The sequence below is a fragment of the Talaromyces amestolkiae genome (assembly GCF_001896365.1).
Source record: "Talaromyces amestolkiae strain CIB chromosome Unknown scaffold2.1, whole genome shotgun sequence".
Taxonomy (NCBI): Eukaryota; Fungi; Ascomycota; class Eurotiomycetes; order Eurotiales; family Trichocomaceae; genus Talaromyces; species Talaromyces amestolkiae.
This window is the reverse complement of record NW_024468038.1, coordinates 1,930,379-1,953,251: the sequence shown is the minus strand read 5'-3', so window position 1 is coordinate 1,953,251 and position 22,873 is coordinate 1,930,379. Positions and strand designations below refer to the sequence as shown.

At 46.9% G+C, this 22,873-nt stretch overlaps 6 protein-coding genes across 6 annotated transcripts; 4 read left to right on the top strand and 2 right to left on the bottom strand.

The window, feature by feature from the left end:
* Positions 1 to 3,749: 3,749 nt before the first annotated feature.
* On the top strand, positions 3,750 to 5,391 carry BHQ10_001918 (uncharacterized protein; the record flags this gene model as incomplete). The annotated part of the gene is made up of 7 exons (XM_040874006.1): positions 3,750 to 3,849; positions 3,914 to 4,195; positions 4,248 to 4,891; positions 4,952 to 5,063; positions 5,117 to 5,167; positions 5,227 to 5,252; positions 5,314 to 5,391. 7 exons carry the CDS (start codon positions 3,750 to 3,752, stop codon positions 5,389 to 5,391), a joined length of 1,293 nt encoding a protein of 430 aa, XP_040730423.1.
* A 949-nt stretch (positions 5,392 to 6,340) lies between these two features.
* BHQ10_001917 (uncharacterized protein) lies at positions 6,341 to 8,260 on the bottom strand (the record flags this gene model as incomplete). The annotated part of the gene is made up of 1 exon (XM_040874005.1): positions 6,341 to 8,260. One exon carries the CDS (start codon positions 8,258 to 8,260, stop codon positions 6,341 to 6,343), a length of 1,920 nt encoding a protein of 639 aa, XP_040730422.1.
* A 628-nt stretch (positions 8,261 to 8,888) lies between these two features.
* Positions 8,889 to 14,242, top strand: BHQ10_001916 (uncharacterized protein; the record flags this gene model as incomplete). The annotated part of the gene is made up of 5 exons (XM_040874004.1): positions 8,889 to 9,764; positions 12,998 to 13,095; positions 13,147 to 13,482; positions 13,533 to 13,978; positions 14,031 to 14,242. 5 exons carry the CDS (start codon positions 8,889 to 8,891, stop codon positions 14,240 to 14,242), a joined length of 1,968 nt encoding a protein of 655 aa, XP_040730421.1.
* A 1,486-nt stretch (positions 14,243 to 15,728) lies between these two features.
* On the top strand, positions 15,729 to 16,556 carry BHQ10_001915 (uncharacterized protein; the record flags this gene model as incomplete). The annotated part of the gene is made up of 1 exon (XM_040874003.1): positions 15,729 to 16,556. The coding sequence occupies one exon, from the start codon at positions 15,729 to 15,731 to the stop codon at positions 16,554 to 16,556; it is 828 nt and encodes a 275-aa protein (XP_040730420.1).
* A 990-nt stretch (positions 16,557 to 17,546) lies between these two features.
* Positions 17,547 to 20,807, top strand: BHQ10_001914 (uncharacterized protein; the record flags this gene model as incomplete). The annotated part of the gene is made up of 1 exon (XM_040874002.1): positions 17,547 to 20,807. One exon carries the CDS (start codon positions 17,547 to 17,549, stop codon positions 20,805 to 20,807), a length of 3,261 nt encoding a protein of 1,086 aa, XP_040730419.1.
* A 172-nt stretch (positions 20,808 to 20,979) lies between these two features.
* Positions 20,980 to 22,829, bottom strand: BHQ10_001913 (uncharacterized protein; the record flags this gene model as incomplete). The annotated part of the gene is made up of 5 exons (XM_040874001.1): positions 20,980 to 21,479; positions 21,534 to 22,130; positions 22,182 to 22,561; positions 22,611 to 22,674; positions 22,733 to 22,829. The coding sequence occupies 5 exons, from the start codon at positions 22,827 to 22,829 to the stop codon at positions 20,980 to 20,982; spliced, it is 1,638 nt and encodes a 545-aa protein (XP_040730418.1).
* Positions 22,830 to 22,873: the final 44 nt, after the last annotated feature.

Genomic DNA, 22,873 nt, shown 5'->3' with positions numbered 1-22,873 from the left:
CGCTAGAGAACTTGCTTAAGCAATATCGTAAAAGTCCTCCTAGTCCTTCAAAAACGAGGCATGACCAAATTATCAAAGCTTGCTATCTTCCGATGCAGGACGCCGCGCTAATCGCGAAGGGAAAATACGTTCCTACGCGCTGAGTATTTCCAGTCATCTTAGAGTTTGATTTATCCTTTCAATCATTTTATAAAGTTGAAGATCCCTCAGTAGTCGGAGCTGGAGCAACACGCGTGGCACTGAAGCGTAAAAGGCGTCAGATCAGTCAACTGTCTCGCTCCACTGACCATGTTCAACCTATAATGAAATAGCTATTGACTAGATCTTGACAATATCCATAGGAGTTTGTAAATTAAAATCCTAGCCTGCAATCAGATTAGGCGGGTCCTAGATAATCCTGAAAATGTCCCGTGTATTATGGAAGTTGAAGTCTCCTGCAGATTCTTCGTTTAGATTTTGAACCACTGCCCGTAGGCGTTTTGGATATCCCGATCATACATGTATATCACCGGAAAGATGGCTATTACACGTGCCATCGACGGCAGCCTTGACCGCAGATGGAACGATTGGCTAATCTGAAAAGGTACACTTACTGATGCTGCAATGTCTCCCGAGTGTCACCGAGGCACTTTATTTGCTCATTAGCTTCATCGACTTCAACCTTAATCTCCTCAATCAAGCATGGTAGCTCAGTTGCGATTTGACACTGCAAGATCTTGCTAAGACAATCTCGCAATCCTTAGATTTTGAGCAGCGTTCTGGACATAAATTCCTTAACACCTTGGGAGAAGATATTTTGCCGTTGAGCATCCCATCAATTAGAGTCCCACGAGCCTATTCAGAGTCCATATTTATAAGCACATGCCATCCAAGACGAAACTCAACTTCCTAGTTCTTAGCCAGAGAAGCGAACATTTTCTCAATTTCTACTCCAAGAGTCAGTACGTCGGGTTTAGTTACCACGCCCATCGTTCGACCTCCGGATTCATCTGTACACCGAGCCAGGCGAAGCACAATCTAATTTGCTAAATCGTTTTTAGCCAATACCACTGCAAGAATAATACTTCTTGGTTCCTTCATATACGACTGATTATGGCCAATATAATCCCTGGCTATTAGGTCCCGGAGTGCTCACTTGGAACCAGCGAAAGGAGACCCCGTCCACCGCTCCTCTTTAACAAACCCTTCACTACCACTATATATCCAAAGAGTGCTGCAAACCCTATCTTAGCTAGGCAACTACTAAACTCATTGCCCCACATCCGATATTATTACAAAGCGTGTTTGTTGCATCTTAATAAGACGTACTACAGCCTCCAATTGCGACTCATAGAGATTCCTCGATCCAGATCCTTCGCCTTTTCCCAATAATCTTAGAGCCTAGCGTATTACTATCATCGGTCTCATCCACCTCAAAAATGTCTAGTTTCGGAGAAACAGCTAGAAGCGGGTTGTGCCTAACTTCTTCAGCAGCAGCCGGGATCAAGGATTTGTAGTTCGCTTCATAATTTTCCCAGACACGGTCTTGCATAACAGGGTAATGCCACTGTATCCATCGCTCTTCTAATGTGAAGGAGCCAGACGGCGCTTCAAACAAGCGCAAAATAATCGACAGATCTTGTAAATATAAGTCGTTTAAATATATAATTATTTTCAGAGACTTGCGGCTTCTGAACCCATGTGCAAGAGTGTCAACAAGAGCTTGAAGATCGGCGTGTCTCCTTTGGAAAGGAGCAGTCCTGTGAATCCAGCTAGCCGACTTTGCCAAAGCGAATACCGGAGCATAAATGCCCACGCACAGTCCGATAAACATCATGACCGCCGGGTGCTCTCTTAGCAAAGGGACCATGTTACCCTGGGTCTCTATTAATGGGCCACTAACGTAGGCAGACTCGGGGCGAAAAATAATGGTGGCCCCTTGTGCCAAGTCGCAAAGTAGAGGATATGCTTTCAGAGCCTCAAGGTTTCTAGATACTGATGCAGCCACATTACTTAATCCACCATATCTGGGAATCTCGACTTGAAGGCATACTGAGGCGTTTTGGAAAATGATGGTCATTGATTCATGGCGGATCTGCCGACAGATAGAAAGAAGGTTGAAAGATGTAAAGGAGTGGCATTTGAGACCCGTGGAGCTAATAGTGAAATCGTGTGGCTCTATCTCAAATCCGGTTCTGAAAGTACCATGCTGCGGCTTTGACTTAGGGCGCTTGCTGCCGATTGACAATTTAATTATCTGACTTCGAAGCTCAAAGGGCAAGTCCAGGAAACGAAACGGAGTCGACTTAACATTCGGGTCCACTATAACCAAGTCAGTCAACCGATATGTTTAGCAAGAATAATCATCTGAGAAACCTAGAGGAGAAGCCATAGAGCTTTTATTGATAAAAAAGGAGGTGTTAAGGGGGTATAAGAGAATAGACTAAATAAACTCTACTCCTCGGGGCACGATGGCAAAGCAAGCACGTGACAACCGTGTATCACGTGCATTATCAAGTACTTCGCAATGATCCAAACTGGAAAGTAGAAGGCAGAAATCAATAGCAAATAAGACCAATTATTAGCACACGAAACGGACCAATCAGGATCGCGAAAACGAAGGATTGGCGAGGCGTTGGGACGCGGGGAAAAGGCAGCAGAAGACCCTCGGGCAGCTCGCGCAGGGTAAACCCCTCCACTTCGTTCCTCGTTTCAGGGCACTAACCCCTTTCACTCCCTGGGAGCTGTACTGATCAGGGACCTCATCGATCGCTTCATTGTTGACCAGGCTCGGCAAATGTTCTGTAGCCCATACGCACATTCAAACTATCGTTCACCGTCTATCGTTACAAAAAGTTAAAAAAATTATCTATAATGAAGTGGTAAATCTCTAGGTGGCTAATAGTAATTAGCTCTACTCTATGAAAAATTACTTATTTTGATGATATACTGGTCGGCCTCGGAAATCGAAGCTTTGTTGCTCACTTGTCGGACTTTCCGAGAGTGAGACTCCTAATACCGAACCTATCCCCTTTTCGCAACTAAGTCTGGTCAAGGCTTTCGAGGTATCAAGTCTCATACTGTCAAATCACTCGCCCCGAACCTGAACGCTTATCTCCTCGGCAATTTTCGAGCATCTGGAAATTCGGATTATTCTATCTAGTCGCCCGGGATTAAGGGGCTTTTAAGAAACGATTCGCTTAGCAGAACTCCACTGGGGACGTGGACAACCCCTAGAGAGAGTTGCCAGGCTTTTTAGACACGCAAACAGCGTCGTAACAGACAGTGGGTTACGGTCAGTAGAGAGGCTCCGAGGTTGATCTAGGAAGTTTGGTATAGCCATGACAGGTCCAAATTGTGGGACCCCCGCACTACCTGAAGGGTTGGTCTTAATCAATCGTATCTGGGACAGATCTCAGGAGCGGAGTTGCCAGGATGGACGGACTTTCCGCTGGGTTCAACTACTAAGCTACAGAATTTCCGCATTGATAGAAAGCAGCCTGATAACGGTTTAGCACAAATGATAAGAACAAGACCCATCCCACCTGAAGTATTCTCTTGTTTACCTGTTTTACTGCTATAGTGCCAAAATGACGCTTCTGGCAACCTTCTTAAGTGCCTGCCTGGGCTTGACTCTACCCCAGCGCATACTCATGCTGGGAGGTGTATTTCTGCTGTTTCTTATATGCCGCAGCATTTATCGGCTGTTTATTTCTCCTCTTGCACGGTTCCCAGGCCCATTTTGGGCCCGACTCACGAATCTATGGCACATGAATGTGATATTGACAGGCAAAGAATATATCACATTGTATGAACTGCATGCGCAGTATGGCCCGGTCGTCCGAATAGGTCCCTCTAAATTGTACGACGGTCAGTTGCCATAATTCTTGGGGTCGGTCACTCACGAAGTATGTTTCCATCAGGAGCGTTACAGATGCAGCTACCTTTCGCAAGATCTACAACATTGCAGCGCCTTTTCAGAAGAGCGATTATTACCAACCGTTCCGTATTCCAGGTCCAAAGATCGATATTTTTGTCGAGAAAAACGAAACCCTGCACGGCAAATTCAGAAAACAATTCTCGCATATATACAGCGCTAGCGGCTTGAAAGACCTGGACGCAAATATCGATGGTTCAATCAAGAAATTCATTGAGCAGATTCAGAGAACTGAAGGGGCGAATATTAATCTCGGAAAATGGTTCGAGAGACTTTTGTGTGGTACTTAAGTCTTTCATCTTGCTGAAATGACATCGCTGACACTCAATAGATTGTATGTTGGACCTCACATTTGAACAAAATGTAGGATACATTGATAGTAGTCCCGCGGACAACCCGTTTGACGCAGTGGACCGGTTTACCAAGCAGGCTCATTTGCATGGAATGACACCATGGCTGTTTTACGCTGCAAAGGCTTCAAATTTTGTAAGCAAACATTTGTTTTCACAGAAAGAGACTCCAGATGTGGTCAGCCGAATCATCGGAACATTCCTAGGGGCTCTCAAAGATCCCAGCAATACTCATATAGGAGAAACGCAACGCAATATTGCCTCAAGGCTATTGCGTGTACAGTCCTCTAAGGGTTCCAACGTATTCACAGATGAGGAAGTGACACACCTTCTTAGTTTTGGTGTGAATGCTGGTGTAACTGATGGTGGCTCTTGGTTGAACTCTGTGTTCTACCATCTTATCAACAACCGAGACAAACTTGACAAACTTATGCAGGAGCTTGATCAACAACTAAGTCATGGGAAATTGGATATTATTTGCACCTCACAACAGGCTGCAGCCTGTCCTTATCTTAACGCAGTCATTCAAGAAGCGCAACGTATGTATCCCAGTATTGGTGGTATCCTGCCTAGAGAAACACCCAAAGGCGGAGCCGAAATACTCGGCCAGCGCATTCCAGCAGGAGTATGTAACTCCAGCACCTGACTCTCTTGCTTAGCCCAGCTTACAGACTGTGTTACATAGGTAACGGTTGGATCACCAGCATTCGCGATAAGTCGGATGCCGGAGATCTTTGGTGCGGACACGTCATCTTTCGTGCCTGAACGGTGGCTTGAGGATAGCCAACCAAATATGTGTAGGTTCTTTCAAGAGTGCCCATGTTTAATCCAGGTTTGACACTATACCTAGCACGATTCTCGATGGGATTTGGTCTAGGGTCCCGGACATGTCTTGGTAAAAGTATGTAAAACCAGACTCCTCTCCTCTCTCCCAAAAGTGTATTCTCTAATCGTTCTCAGATCTTTCGTGGCTGTTGATGAGGAAGGTCTGTCATTCGTCGTTCCCGGGTAGACCATCGAAACAAGAAGTCTAATGAAGCTCAATAGATTGTACCATCACTTCTCTTATCTTTGGATTTCGAAGCTCCGGATCCCAAGTCCGACTGGACCGTTGTTTCCGGGTAAGCACCATTTCAAAATGCAATTGACAAGGAATATGCTTATATGGTCTCACAGAGCTGGAATCCATCCAGGTAACTTCCATGCGCGAGTCAAAAAGCGAGAGTTTAGACAATGAAGCGTGTTTCCGTGGTTATACAGCATTCAGAAGTTTGAGAATGTTTTTTGCGCCTCTCTAGGTATTGCTGCGATGCAGACGAAGCATCCCGAGGCCACATACTTGAAAATGCAATGGATGGCTTGTGAAATGAATCTATGAAACAATTTCGTCTTGATGTACTTTGAGTCCATCTAGCTATTCTATTGTTACAGTGTACCCTCAGAATGGATACTGTTGGGCACATATCTTTTTGTCATGGTGATTGACAGGTTTTGTAGGGACCTTATGGACTATTAATTTAATCTATTTCTCATACTGAAATTTTGAAAGTTCACTGTAATCCTTCTGAATTGTTTCAGTTTCTACTAGAAATTTAGCAGAAACATCCTTTATTGGGGTTAAAACAAGAGATTAATTTCATTTAAATTTGTAATAGAAGCAATAACTGGGCGATTTAATATTATTATTGTGACAAGCTCTATTTATTTCATTTCTATAGTAGGAGTAGTAGTAGTTATGCATATGCACTTCAGTGGTTCAAAGCGCATAATCCAAAGATCCCACTCCATTTGTGTTACGGTTACCTGGCACGAGTAACCCGAGAGGGAGCTCCTAACGACGGGGGGCAGCCTGTCCGGACCGTGTTTAAGTCTCGACACTATGCTCCGATACCTCGTTGTTTCTCCGTATAATTACACAGTAGTAATTTTCTCTTTTTGATACTTTTTTCGCGTTATGCAAGTTGATTCGTTGAAAAGGCTATTGATAATCTAACTTTGTCCACCAAATCTGTTCCGACGAAGTAAAGGATGCAGATTATCTTCTCTATCACTCCAGTTTCTCTGTCACTCCGAATTATATAGAGGCTTGAGTGAGAATAAAGCCCTCAAGCCTTTTTTCAACCCTTTTCATGTATGCTTCAGTGACACGCTCGTAATCATTGATACCCGAACCCCAGGCAGCTTTCCTAGCCTTTCGCGCAGACTCCTGGGGCGATAATTGTGAAGCCGATCCCTCTCCCTCCCGATTGAAATACGACGGCGTACATCTCACAACTACGGAAAACCATGCTGCCCTCTTTGCTACCTCATCAGTCCACCTATCCTCGGCCTCTTTGGATGCCTCAATGATCAGCTTCCCCGGGTCATCGGATTGCTGTGATGCTTCACGAACGATATAGGCTACCAAACGAGCTGCTGCATCGAACGCAGAGGTCATATTGAACGAGCTTGCCGTTCCTCTACTGTGATAGGAAAAGAAATTAGGATAGTCATGCGAAGCGATACCAAATATTGTCCCAAAGTCTGGGTTGTCCCACTTGTCATCAATGTGTCGACCTCCACGACCGATGATAGGGGCATTTTGTCGACCAGCCGGAGTGTACTGAGACGCCGTGCTGAAGCCCGTAGCCAATACAAGTACATCAATGTCAAGCTCCTGGTTCGCAACCACAATACCTCGTGTTGTATAACTCTCGATCCCCTTGCCATCTGTGTTCACAAGGCTGACATTGTCCTTATTGAAAGCCTCTAGATAGTCATCGTTGAATGTAGGTCTCTTGCACCATCCGGGATACCAGGGTTTCAGCTTCTCGGCTGTGTCGGGGTCTTTCACCAACTGATCAATGCGGGCACGAAGTGCTTCAGCGAAAGGGAGGTCCATTTCAACCAATTTGTTGTAATGCTCCTCCACTGATTCGGGATCCACTAATCTGGAGCTACTGCCTATCAGGCCAGCTCGGGCTTGGTTCTGGGACCAGCCATCATTGACTAGATCAACGGACTCCGGATCTGCAGTCAAGTAACTGTTTAGATTTCTAACCCGGCGGCGCTGCCAACCAGGCCCATCGGCTATCTCATTCCAGTCTGCGGGTGTTGTTTCTCTCTGTCCTCGTTCTCCGCAGTACGATGGCGTTCGTTGGATCACATAGAGATGCTTCGCCCACTTCGCAAGATGCGGCGTCGCCTGGACCGACGTCGCCCCAGTACCGATGATTGCGACGCGTTTATCTCGCAAGTTGACCATATCTGGCTGTTTCTCGCTGCCTCCAGTGACAGCATAATCCCACCGAGAGGTATGAAATACCTTGTGGCTTGTGCGGAATTCGGCAAAGCCCGGCGCGTTGGGGATTTTCGGAATAGCGAGTATACCACCCGCAAGGAGCACAAACTGAGCATCCACAGTGATCTGAGTCGGTTGTCGTACGTGACCCAGAGATTGGGTTAGATCGACAATCCAGCGGCCTTTGGTCTCGTCCCAGACCTGCTTGTCAACCTTCGTGCAAAACATGGCCTGGAAGCGGTACTGGGCGGCAATCCGTTCTGACTGGCCTCTGATCTCGGCCCCGAATGAGTATTTATGTTTTGGGATATATCCTGTCTCTTCCAACAATGGAAGGTAGCAATAGCCCTCGACGTCGCACATTAGGCCCGGGTAGCGGTTCCAGTACCAGGTGCCTCCATACCCGCCCGCAATATCAACAAGAACGATATCCTCACGGCGAAACCCAGCTTCCATCAAGCGAGCGGCGAATAAACAACCATTGTGTCCGGCACCGACGATGAGGAATTTTATGCTGCCACCGGGTTTCAAGGGCGCATCCTGACTCGCGATAGCTTCGTAGTCCACCCAAGGATCTTGTGCCAGATCCTGGATTTCTGGGGAGCGAACATTTAGATACTGAGCGGTTCCATCTGAACGGAGCCGTTTGCTACGCTCTTCAGCATACTTCTCCTTTAATGCTGTGAGCGTAGCGGGAGCTTCGGTCGAGTTCATGATGATGTACGTTGTGAGAGAGTCTTTGGAACTGTGATTAGAACAATATTAAGTGTTTTGGGAGCAGTCCCTTACACCATTTATATCCTCCAATCTGCCTTACTCTGGCCTACGTATGCTTTCTAGTACGTTTCATATCTGTTCTGTTAGGCCCATTTTATGCATTCAAATTCGGCAGCACAACCTTCCGTGTTCAGGCTATATTATACGGAGTGCTAAAATGCATGCATACCAGAAAGAGACAATTGTTACTTCTGAAATAATCGACCTTATCCTCCGGATAAGCGGCACGGGCAACAGCTCATTAATTTCCATCCAGGTTTTAAACGAAGAAAACTGAGCACATCTAGGTGCTATATTTTGGAAGCCAGTCCTCACAGGCTTACTATTTTCAAGCCAAAGAGAATTTCATTATTCCATTTCGGATAACGCGCAAAATACCTACCGAATGGTACTTATGCTATGCTCCTTTTGGCTGTGATCTTCCGGAACGGATTGATTTCCAGATTTGTATTTTTCGCGCTTGTGGTCTTGTCTCAGTCTTTATCAAAATACCTTCCGAATCTTTGAAACACTCCCTCTGACCAACGACACATCCAACAATTCATCTCTCACGCTCGCTACTATCATGTTGCGACTTTTACTTATAGTGATTGTCTACGGCATCGTCCACACTGGTTTGGTGGTGGCAATGAAACACCACGAAAATGGAAGCTCTTATAATGTTCAGCCCTTTCACATTGATCTCTCATCTTCTGTGCCACATATGAAAGATCTCATAGGGAGAACTCAACTTCCAAAGAAGCCAATTTATTACGGTATTGGCGAGTCAACAGGCATAGATCTTGATGTTCTTCAAGACCTTCAAACAGAGTGGCTCACGAACTTTACCTGGTACGACGAACAAGCCACCATGAACCGATACCGGCATTATACAGCTGATATTGAAGGCCTGACTATCCACTACATTCACGAGAGATCTGCATCACCTACGGCGATACCGCTTATACTGAATCACGGATGGCCAAGCTCTTTTCTGGAATTTTTACCCCTTGTTGATGCTCTTGTTCAACCCAGCGAGATTCCTTCTCTCAATGCTACATTTTCCGCCCCTTATACTGGGAGCTATAGCATTAATGTATCTTTCCATGTTGTCATTCCCTCCCTGCCAGGGTTCGGCTTCTCTAGTCCCCCTACCAATATCAACTTTACTACTGAGGATACTGCTCGGGTCTTCAACACCTTAATGACGGATGTCCTTGGTTATCGAACCTATGCCGTGTCAGGGACTGACTGGGGGTCGCCCATAAGCTATGCCATGTACAATAGCTATGAGACATCCGTGCGGGCAGCACATTTCTCATATCTTCCCTTTCCAATTCTGAATGGGACGCAGCTTGCTGCGTTGAATATTTCTCTCGACCAGGTGGATTCTATCAATCTCCAGGCTGCCGAAAACTGGATAGAATCAGGACAAGGTTATCGTGTTGAGCAGGGTACGAAGGTAAGTAGGAGCTGACCGGAGGAACTCAACCCTTGATGTGTCCACCTAGATAGAATCTCGACTCCCTTACAGCCGAGACGATACTGACGAGATGATTTGATTCAAAGCCACAAACTATTGGGTTTGCGCTAGAAGATAATCCTGTAGGCCAATTAGCGTGGATCGGAGAAAAAATGATTGAATGTGAGTTCACCTGCCTCCTTCTCCACATATTCTTCCCATGTATTAGCCCCCCATACATGAGCATTCTATTTTTCTGGTGTCGGCTACATTCAATAAAGTTACACTAGTCGTTAAACAAAGATTGTAGGGTCCGATCCTCGCGCTGGCACACCACCCTCCGTCTTAAACCACACCGCTATCCTTCGTCAAGTGTCACTATCCTATCTGACGCAGACTTTCACTTCGTCCGCCTTCATCTATTATCAAAACGCGGCGGCACCTCCACCCCAATATGTGTCGTCTCATAATGACGCGCCGTTCCTGGTTAGTATCTTTATGTATAATATTGGGTTCTGGCCCTTGGAACTAGTGAAGTCAGTATCAAATCTTGTTTTATATAATGGTATGTCAACATTTTTAAGTTTCTTATGCGTAGGTAAAATGAGACAAGTCTTTTGCTTATTAACCTCGATTTAGAGCACAGTTTCGGTGGACACTTTCCAGGCTTGGACAATCCGCCTGCCTTGATCAACGACATACGGCAAATTGGGGCGCACTGGACCGTCTAATTACATTTCTTAAGATCGTGGACACCAGATGCAAGCCTTTCCGTATAATCAACGCAAGCCTGTATCGCACGGCTGGGTGTGCCGGCACGGCTCTTTACCTACTTAATCTTGGTTATAGAACACTTGTCTACCTAAATAGAACTATATGGTGTGTGTGTGTGTGAGTTCTCACACTATACCTATATTATCTGTAGTAAGATATCACCAAATCTTTTACTGAATCTTTGCTTAGTCTTAGCCATGATACGCAAAACTGGCTGTAGAGGGAAGTGATTAGGCGAATAAAATACTTCCAAAGATGAGAGAATAGTACAATTGTCGAGATACACCGACTTATTTAAAATTCGCCATCTTAATATTGGTAGCGTGTTTGATCCCCAGATACTTAGCTTATGAACAAGACTGTCAACTTTGACTCGCTTGAGACGCTTTGTCTGAATTTGTCGCCAACTAGGGGTACCGACTAGCATTTGATGAGCTCCTTGTATGAATCTTCGTTGGGGCGCCTACGCCCTTTAAGAAAGATTCCTCTGCAAGGTTGCCTGACATATACTTTAGTAGACTGGCTTCTTCAAAGACATGGTCCAACATTGCGCGAATCATCAATCTTGTGTTGCAGCAAAAATGACCAATACCCGCTTCAAACCCCGTCATCAACAGAGCTAATCCAAAAGTATGAGCCTTGATGCCCTGCTCTAGAGTATGTTAGTATCACAGTTTCATACTCTAGCAGCACCTACTTTCTGAGACTGCAGTATTGCGGAATTTTGACCAAATGTCAGATCCCTCCGACCACTTGATCTGACGTTTTCTGGGCGAAATCGGGACCTACCATTGAAGGAGGCGGCTAGAACGATTTGGGACTTGATAGACAGAGAAGGAGCTTGTCATTTACGCAGTGTCTACGTATCGGCAGATCATACCCATGTCGGTTTCCCATTCATAGATCATTTTCCTCCTTCATTACCGAAATGGATTCAACGCACATAGGAAATCTCTGTCGTTGAGAGAAGAGGCAACAGGGGACTTCGATGAGGTTGAATTCGACTTTATCAAGAATAACACCGAGAGAGCAATTATTCTTGGGTATAATAGACGGTTCGCCGGGCTGCCAACCGCGCAACTTTGATTTTGAAAATCTGGGAAGTACATGTGTTTCTAACGGTCTGTGGGGCTCTCGAGCTGCTTTCAATTGTTTTACTAGTTTCTCTTTAGACGGAATTTTATGGAGCAAATAATCATAGTATAATCACAGTAAACTCAAAAAAACACCCGGGGGGGCATTTCTTTCAAGACACTGTATGATGGTATTCCTACATATCCAGTTCGCTGATTGGGCAGAATAAAACTTTGTTTCTGGTGAAGAGATATCTGATTATGTTGTGACAGTCGATCATTTTCTGTCAAGGTGTTAGGAGAGCTTGAGGGCATGTAAGATTTCCTGATCGGTCAAAGTATTAAGTAGTCAAAAGTTGAATTCGGGGCTAAACCTGGTGACTGTCAGGTAGATGAAGCGCCTGCATGTTGAAGAAGCATAATTGGCTGGCCTGTGAAGAAATGCAAGCGGTCCATTCAATTTCACCGAAGACTTTTCCAGGCACATGGGAATACGGAGCGATTGTATTGCATCAAATCAATCCGGGGTTCGCACATGGGCTAGGGTGCCTCGAACATTTTGTTATTTCCGAAGGACTAGGAGCGAGCGACATAGTTTCTAGAAGGAGGAAAAACCACATATCGAACTGTTTCCAATAGGAAGGATGGGAGACTTTCGATTGTCGAATGATGCACAAGTTCAGGGGTCGTACATCGTCATCGGCAAGCCGGGATCGCTGACGGGACAGGCTATTTATGCCTCTAATCGCCTATCTTTCTCGAATCAGATCCACCAGCTCCACAGTAATTGTTTATCCCGCACCGACTCAGCCACAGCCAGCGTCTATATTTGGCAAGGAGCAGTCGAGACTTTTGTGGGCATCGGGCCGGATCCCTGACTAACGGAGTCTAACGCGAGCACGCAGGGTTTCTGGACGGCGTGCTGGCCGTTCGGGGTGGAGGCGTCACGTAGTACGTACGCTAGACATTGTCTGTGCTCTGCGAGCTATCGGATTGATCATTGATCAATTTGCTTGTGGCATGGAATGCGACGGAGTCTCGACAGTGGACACGAGAAAATAGGGAGAGAATAACGAACTGTTTCATTAATGGTGTTTATATATGCTATTAATGCAATAAGGCAGTAGAAGAGAGTGTGTAGAGGAAAAAGAAAAAGGGGATGACGTCTCGCACTGACTGACTGGACTGGCGGCAGGCAGGCACGACCCACCGAGATTCGCAGGGAAACACGCAAGCATTCTTCATTCCTGACAACCCTCTTCTGTTATTATTTCCCTCTTTCTTCTTGTAAATGGTCACCACCCTTGTTCTTTTGTATATTGTTGAGCTCTTTGGATTGTAGTCATAGTACTCGCAAGTACACATTTTTATGACTCAATGATTTAGGGGTCTTCGAGCGCCGCCACCAGGCCAATCGCCGCCAACATGCTCTACACCGGAGCTATCAACACTGGACGCTCATCATCTACCCGTCGATTACGACTGTCGGTCATTGTTTTCTTTCTATTATGCACTCTCTACTACTTTATTACTAGGTCTTCGTCAGCTAGGCTAAGCACACAAAAAGGACCTATCAGAGCATCGCCAAAGACGAAAAATTTCGCGAGCCCTAATTGGAGGTTTGGTACGAACAGCAATGGACGCTCACGACAGATGGAGGCGGCTCAAGCTGCGATACCCGCACCGGGCCCTACCTCCACAAGAGGAGCAATCAAAAAAGATCTGATTGTGGCGAGTATGGTTGGAGACAACACCACCTGGCTCTACGACTGGCTTCCGGACTGGCATAAGAGCATCTACATCGTGGACGATGAATATGCAGACTTGACGGTGTCAACCAACAAAGGCCGGGAGTCCATGGTCTATCTTACGTATGTCTGTCTCTGAAATATGGCTATGGATTTGGTGCTGATATTTGCAGATACATCATTGATAATTATGATCAATTGCCGGATTATATGCTCTTTATACATTCTCAGCGCTACCAATGGCACAACGATGATCCGTACTATGACGGAGTGCCAATGATCAAACGATTCCAGCTCCCGTATCTCGAGTTGATCGGCTATGTGAATCTGCGTTGCGCCTGGGTGCTCGGATGTCCCGACGAGATCCATCCTATGACGGACACCAACAGTGATGAAACTGTTCATGCAGGCGCATATTTTTATAATGGATTTAGGGAATTGTTTCCCGGAGCCAAGGTCCCAGAGACCGTTGCGGTGTCTTGCTGTGCACAGTTTGGGGTTGCGCGGTGGAAGATTCGTGAGCGGCCAAAGAGTGATTACGAGCGGTATAAGCAGTGGCTCCTCAAGACGAATTTGGATGATGCGATGAGCGGTCGGATAATGGAGTATTCATGGCATAGTACGTTCTTGGTCTTGTAGAGACTGTCTTGAGGTGACTAACATGTGTCTAGTGATCTTTGGAATGGATCCGATTCATTGTCCTAATGCTGCAGAGTGCTATTGCAATGTCTGGGGACTGTGCGATCTGAAATGTACTCAGGATGAATGCGAAAACCGCTACGCGTTGCCTCCTTATTCGACATTGCCCGATGGGTGGCCGCAAATTGGATGGAATGGGAAGCCTCAGAACCCGAGTAAAGGGGGGCTTCCTTTGGTAGATTGATTATCTCGACACTCTTTGCCTTTTAGATTTTTTGCTTTCGAACATTTTACTTGCTCACTGCATACAACGGCGTTCTTTTGTTACGGGTGCATTGCGATTTGGGATTTCGGACTGGCAGGATAATACTGGACGGCGTTTTCTTTACTACTAGACTAACTGGACATAGACAAAAGATGAGATTTATATAATACAGGAATAGATACTATCTACTATTTAATACTTTTAAACGCCACCATCATTCAATGCCGCTGATATCATTCTAGGAGAATACCTCCAACCAACCCACACACCTCGCCCCAGTGCCGCCCAACTAACCACCCCCTTCGCAGTCAATCATTCCTATGGTGATGAATTGGACCATTCTCTTGCGACTTGAGTAGGATGTTTCAAACAACGTTTATGAGAGAGTACGTATCTAAGGTAATTACACAAGTAAGTCCGTGTTGTGATCGGAGTATGCAGGGACAATTGAGGACACTACAAAACCCGAAGATCTCGAGATCTTGCGAGGACTGATAACAACGGTGTTGGAAGCTCGAGGCTTAAAGCTTGTTCTCACTCTTGCCTCGGCCGTTACGGCCATGGCGATGGTATCCCTAGTTAGTAGAAGTTAGGTAGTTTCAAACCTTTTGGCTGGGTTGCCATGGGACTGTGCGCATTCAGCTCCTCTATAGAAGAGAATGATTCTTTCTGAAGTCGACTACATGTGCGATGCCATCGTGTCTATCTTTTAGAGTAAATTTGCGGTGTTATCTACTTTCAGCGTTCGAGTCTGTTGCAGGCTGGGGAGAGGAAGCAGTCAAAACTAGAGCAGGAGTCTTAGGGATTGCGTCATGTTCTGATAGAAGACTTCGAAACTGTCTTCTATCTATCGATCAATCTCCAAGTGCTTTCTCTTTGACGTCGTTTTCGCCACTTTAAAAACATTTGGTTCTTGACTCGGTCTTTGGCACTGGTATCCTCTTTCCGACTGGGCTGTATCTGAAATGCGGTCGTAGAGCCCGGCTTGATAGCCAAATCAGTAGATATCGGCGGTGACTTTGTGTCATTTCGCTGCTCAGCTTGCGCCTGAATAAGTTTCTCTTGTCGACATGTTATTTGGCTCCTGGTTCGTGTGGCATGTTGGCGATGCTTGAATTTGGAGATGTAAGATGCGAAGAGAAAGAGGAATGGGGAGACGGCACGAAAGGCGATATCTTGGCACAGTACACGTAACCCTAAGTAACCCTGCTCATACCGCGAGGCCTCGGCTCGGCTTCTTTAGTGACGTTGGTCCCGATGTCATCTTCCTGTGTCAATTATCACTCTTGTTCTCTTCAATGTTTATTCAAGCTTCAGTACAGAGTTAATCACTATCTAGAGAATCTAGGCCTCCACATCAAACCTCACCTAATACAGTGGTCCTCAACAGTGCCTACTGATTTGCAATTGCAACACATCCAAGCAAATTAACCGATCTCATAGCTGACTACCTACAACAAAGAAAATGCTGATTATCGGTCTCACCGGCTCTATAGCCACCGGCAAATCCACCGTGTCCTCCCTCCTCTCCTCGCCACCACACAACCTCCCCATTATCGACGCTGACATCCTTGCCCGTAAAGTCGTCGAACCAGGTACAGCAGGCTACAAAGCTATAGTCAACTACTTTGGCTCCACCACACCAGACCTGCTACTACCGGCAGATGCCGAAGGGAAACAAGGATTAAATCGGCCCGCGCTGGGTAGACGAGTATTTGGCGATAGCGACGAACGGAAACGCGATAGGACGATACTTAATAAGATTGTACATCCGGCGGTGCGATGGGAGGTTTATAAGTCTTTATTATATTACTACTTGCGCGGTAATTGGGCTGTGGTGCTGGATGTGCCGCTACTATTTGAGTCGGGAATGGATGTCATCTGTGGAACAGTGATTGTGGTGGCAGTCAAGGATCCAGCGGTGCAAATGTCGCGATTACGCGCGCGAGATCCGCATTTAACAGCAGAGGATGCCGAGAATCGAGTCAAGAGCCAGGGTGATGTGCAGGGAAAAGTTAAGAAGGCATTGTATAGAAATAAAGCTTCGGAGCAGGATCTCGACAAGGGCTCGCGTGGCGTGATTGTTTGGAATGATGGTGATAAAGCCGATCTTGCCAAGGAGGTGGATAAGGCGATTCTTACGATCCAGGACAATAGTCCTCGATGGTGGGCATGGGTTCTTTTGCTTGCGCCGCCGGTGGGTGTGGCTGCTGCGGTGTGGAATATGGCGGTCAATTTCGGCTCGCAAAAGAGCTGGGATCAGAAGGTCAAGAAGGAGAGGGCGAAATTGTAGCGGCACTGTACAGTCATACAATCATCATAAACGGAACATATGATCTATATGCCGGCTCTATTATCAGCTGATAATCACATATATTCAATTTTCTACCATATGCCCCGATTGCCATTGTAGCTCCTTCGTGTATTTCCTTGTCTCCGTTCTTGGCCTCTAGATCTCGATTCATATTGTTCGTACCGGCGTTCGTTCAGGTAGGCTGCTGAGATAGGATTAAGTTGGACATCAATATGATCGGGTATGGCCAGATCACTGGCGAGCATACACATAGTCTGTCAGTATCAACAGAAAGCTAGGGTACGATCATATTGTTAGTAAATTTATCGTGAATAATAGGGTTGAGTCAGCGTGCAAAGAATGTGCATCGGTCTGAGAAATACGCTGGACCCGCCGAACGGGACAGACGAAGTAAAAAGCCAAGCCGAATAGAGCAATTGTTCGATATCTGTCGTCAAGACTGTACGGTAGAATCAAATGTTGCCGAAAAACTGGAATTGAGAAGACGGGGCAATTGTTGAAGGGATTAAGAAGTAAATTGCTGCAGAGGTGCGAAGGAAAGAGCGTCCGGAAAGAGTAAGGCCACAGTGACCCTCCCGCTTCCCCATTCTGATCTGTTCATTCTCTATACATCTCCGCACCAGATACACCAATTACTCTCTATCATGAACCTGAGATGATATCGCTATATTTGACATCTTCTGATCAATGAAATTCTAGTTTCCATCAATGGCTACAATCTGCGCCCTTGGCCGATAGCCCTCCACTATATCATCTTCATCTTCACATCCGAGATGCATGTCCCGCACCTACACGATATTGATAGGAACGAGATATCTGGACGGTCGTGTATGGAATAACCACCTGAATAAATGGCCGCTGGGCTCAAAAAACTGAAATAGAGGAAAAATCATATCCACCTGCATGCATCCGTATACCCCGGCAGACAGAAGCCCTACTCCGATCCTCTCAATCTCCGCATCCACGGCAATGGCGACCGGGCAAGGAGATAATAGCGCAAGAATGAGTGCAGGCGCTTTGAAATCACTGACCTTCAAACACTATGCATTCGCACCTGCTTCTCAGCAGCTGCCCCTGCCTCCGTCAAAACGCCGACGCATCATTGAAACAGCACCGACATATCCATGTATCAAGGGCGCCGACTTGGAGATCTCCACGCAAGGTCTCAATGGTTCGTATAACGTGAACTCTCTAAATCAATCACCTCAAAATGGAATATTGCACAATACTGTTTTAGGAGACTCGGCTTCGTTCTCTTTGCAAAGCGCATCCGAAAAGTCATACCCGGCAGAACAGGATTCAGATCTCACAGGCCACAATACACCCAACACCTCCGTTTCGAACACATCCCCGTGGCCTCGAATTAAATCAACGTCTCCGGCGGCGGCCACGAAGCCTGCTAACATACTGAAGCAGGTCTACGCGGCCGATGTGGAGGCACCCAACTACGAGGAGTTCAAACCACGCTCTTCAATACCGAGTACACTTCCCGGACCAGTCTATGCTCAACAATGTATAACAGCTGCATACTCTTCACGACTCAATCCTTTCGCCCTTCACAAGAACGAGCAGAATGTATTGCAACATCATCTATGCCATCTTCATGTCACGACATACCTCAATATCCGAAACGGCATTTTGCGCCTATGGACCCGCAACCCAATGATCAGCGTGACCCGTGAGGAAGCACTTGGCTGTGCTAAAGATTTCAGATGGATGGGCTTGGCAGACTTTGCGTATGAGTGGCTGTTACGCAATGGATATATCAACTTTGGCTGTGTCGAGGTTCCTCCGGCTCTCGTTACACCCAAGAAAGGCCGGCGCAGAGATGACGGACCGGTCATTGTTATTGTGGGGGCCGGTGTTGCAGGCCTAGCTTGTGCTAGACAGTTAGAAGGGTTATATCAGCAGTATAGAGACAAAGTCACATCGTTGAAGATTATAGTGCTCGAGGGAAGGCGTCGAATCGGCGGACGTATATACTCGCATCCCCTTAAAAGCCATCAGAAGACTACCCTTCCAAAGGGGCTGCGGCCAACTGCTGAAATGGGCGCTCAGATTATAGTTGGGTTTGACCGAGGGAATCCGTTAGATCCGATTATCAGGTCACAACTTGCGCTACGTTATCACTTGCTCCGGGATATCTCCACAATTTACGACATTGACGGCTCGGCTGTCGACGAAATGCAAGACGCAATGGACGAACGGCTGTACAACGATGTCCTCGACCGTTCCGGTAATTATAGGCATAAAGCAGCTATTCAGCCTACTGCAGAGGGAGACCGCGAGATGATAAACCATGGTCGTGACATTCCTATTGATGATGGCGTCACAGTACATCAATACGAAGAAGCTCGGGCCGCTGGAACTCATCATTTGATGCTTCCTGCAGCAAGGTTCCGTCGTGGAATAGGTCACAATGCTTCTCGAATCCTACCCCCACCATCAACCGCCCAAATTCCAGATCTTGGCCCGGATGAAGAGTTACCGGCAGCCATGGAGTGTCAAAGCATGGGCTGGAATTTACGGGGCGGTGTTTCACCTCGGACCGATTTACAACTTGATGAAATTGCCAAAACGTCACCCACGCAGACTCTTGGAGCTGTCATGGATGAAGGTGTCAGGCAATATCAGCATATGCTCCCTCTGACACCAAAGGACATGCGGCTTTTGAACTGGCACTATGCAAATTTGGAGTATGCTAATGCTACCAATCTGAACGCGTTAAGCCTATCAGGATGGGATCAAGATATGGGGAATGAGTTTGAAGGTGAACATAGTCAGGTCATTGGCGGATATCAACAACTACCACGGGGGCTTTGGGCTTTTCCCACGAAACTCGACGTTCGGACCCATGAAACCGTTATCAACATCACGTATGATGCGGCTGGCAAGTCGAAGAATCGCAAGACGACTGTCCATACTGAAAATGGACCCATCCATGCCGATCACGTTGTATACACGGGGTCATTGGGCACACTCAAACATCGCTCAGTAGAATTTGCTCCTTCCCTACCGCAATGGAAAATCGGCGCAGTGGATCGTCTCGGTTTTGGTGTGCTCAACAAAGTTGTCTTGGTATTTGATCAGCCATTCTGGGATACCAATAGAGACATGTTTGGCCTTCTCCGCGATGCAGAAGTCCCGGGTAGTATGTCGCAAGCACACTACGCCAAGAATCGAGGCAGATTCTACTTGTTTTGGAATTGCATCAAAACATCCGGTATTCCGGTCCTGATTGCATTGATGGCTGGAGATGCTGCTCATCAAGCCGAAACAATGCCGGATCAAGAGATTGTCGCGGAAGTGCTTTCTGAACTTCGCAATATCTTCAAGTCGAAAACTGTTCCGGACCCACTAGAAACAATTGTCACGCGTTGGAAAGCAGACAAGTTCACCCGTGGCACATACTCATATGTAGCGGCTGATGCGTTGCCTGGAGATTACGATCTGATGGCACAAGCTGTTGGGAATCTTCACTTTGCAGGCGAAGCTACATGTGCCACACACCCAGCGACTGTGCATGGAGCATACTTGTCAGGATTGAGAGCGGCAGCAGAGATTATGGAGGAGATACTAGGGCCTATTCCTATACCGACGCCGTTAGTTCCGCTGTCATCTAAGCCCAACGCCAACATCACACCTGTGCGTTATCCGACGGTCGATTCTTTCAAACAAAGCATATCCATACCGGCAAAGCAGAGCCCAAAATCATCGACGCCATCAAAGCCAAAGCCCATCAACAAAGCTCCCACATCCAAGCCAACTTTCTCGGTACCAGCCCCTATGCCAGCCATATCCACCAACACCCCGACAACCGAAGAACAACGACAGCAGCAACTCTACAAACAAGCCCTTGAGAAACACATCCGCGCCAAAATCGGCGAGCTACCCGCCAAACCAGCCAAAATCGCCCTCAACCCCTTCCTCACATTTCAAAAGGACTATTGGATCCGCGCAAAACAGCAATGCGAGGAAAATAAACGACAAGCCACTAATAATCCCGAAGCTAAGGCTGCGCGAGACGAAATTCGCGCTGTACTTGGGCAGATGTGGCGCGAAGCCGACGAAGAAACTAAGCGGCCGTATCAGGAACAGATGATTGTGAATAGGAGAACGAACGATGAGACGGCCAAGGCGTGGGGCCAAGCTATGAGAGAGTATGAGATCAAGAGCATAGAAGTTGCGAAGGGGTTTACGTTTGAGATGTGGGCATCTATGAATCCATGATATCATTACAATTTATGTATGCATATTAGGCGTATCGGAATCGTTCAATTGCGTGTGATTATATCAGTTGTAGCAAGTAGGTACATTAATAGAACGGCAATCGAGACTATCAGCTACCTTTGCTCGTCCGCCTCATCCTCATTAATCCACTGCCACCCTGGCTCAGCATCGCCTACAGCTCAACCTTCTCATCGTACTTGGCAAAAACATGAATCTTCGCTTCCTCAAATTCCCGCATGATCGTCTCATACCTCCTCCCAGAGCGCAGTGAGACCTTACACGGAAACGGCGCCGGGCACGCCACCAAACCCTCCACAAACCCCGTATCGGGACTCAGATCTGGCTCCATCGGCAAACCCGTCGTGGGGTCGAAAGGCTTCTCAAAGTTGAAGGCCCAGAGCAACATTGCCATGGCGATAAACATGTCGCGTTCCGCGAGGTGGATGCCGGTACAGAAGCGGCGACCGGCGCCGTAGCTGTAATGGTCGCGCGTGTTGTAGTCTGCTTTGTTCATGTATTCGTGTGCAAGGGGGACGGCTGTGCCGGGGATGTAGAAGCGGTCTGGGTTGAACGATTCAGGATTGGGGTAATAAGTTTCGTCGTGGTTGAGGCCCCAGATATTTATTATTAGAGTTGCGCCGCGCGGGAGGAGGTGGCCGTCAATCCATTCGTCTATGTATCAGACGTCAGTGGGTTCTTGCTAAATGGATATTGGGAGGATTTCACCTGCATCAAGAGAATGAGGCATCCCCAACGGCGCCACGGGTCTCCATCTAGAACACTCCTTGACAATAGCCGCGACATATGGAAGACGCGCATAATCAGCCCAGGTCGGTGAACGATCTTCGCCGATAATGGAGTCAATTTCTGCTTGTGCTCTTTTCTGAATTGAGGGCCATTTGGTCATTGCGCCAATAAAGGTTAGGATCATGCAGGCGGGTGTTTCGGAGCCGCCTTCTACGAGACCGCCACCGATGAAGGATAGCTTGTGGGTTGAGAAGTTGAGGTCCTCCCGGACGTCGAATATTTTGTCCATGAGAGATGGAGATTTGATGCGGGTGGCTTTCTCCTTTTCGTGGACTGAGGCCCGTCGGGCAAGAACATGTTTGTACATGCCTTGGTGCAGGGATTCCATGATTCCTTTGACGTGGTAGGATCTAGTGCGCCAGTTTCCGAGAAAACGTTCAGGAATCCATTTCAAGAATGGATAAAAATCGACTGGTGGGGTGGCTCCAAGTTCCAGAAGGGCAGTAAATGTATCAAGCATTTCATATAAGTGCTCCATATAAGTTGACTTTATGGAGGGTATGCGGACACCGTAGACTATCATAATTAGCAACCGTGGCAGCAACGACTGAGACAGGCGTAACATACTGGTACTGGTCATGATACTACACGAATAGCGTCGAGGATGCTGCATATGATTATCTGGATCAACAATAAAATCTCTCAGCATCTGCACCCCCTCGGCATGTTGAAGATGAACGTGTGCTTTGTCGCACATCGAGTCCGTAAAGTGCTGATGGATCAACTTTCGAATAACACGCCAGTTTTGGCCGTATTGCAGGGTGAGTAGATGGTCATTCTTGCCAATGAGATGCTGGATTATGTATGATGAGGGTCGATTACTAGCCGTAGAGCCCCTTTCTTCGATCAACTCGCGCACAATGCGGCGATCCGTGATAACGGCTATGGTGTGATGACCGGCCTTGACAGTGTAGAGGCCTCCATATTGCTTGGCCAATTCAGTGTATCTGGATCTTGTGAGACGTCTCTTAAAAAACATGAGAATAAAAGACTTACTTTAGATGGGCTCGACGTCGAGGAAGCTGATGGAGGTTTCCGATGATGGGTAGTGTTGGCGGACCTATACAATGTCAGAAAATGATTCTTCTTAGTGGAAATCTATCACTATGGGTCTATACCTGTTGGAAATCGCTTGTCTCGACTGCCGGAGATCAGCAGGAAGTAAGCAAAGCTGGCAAGGATGCCAACTAGCGCGATTGTAATGTTGATGATCATCGTAGTGTAAGCACTGACTCGATGTACCGGTCTGATGTCATGTA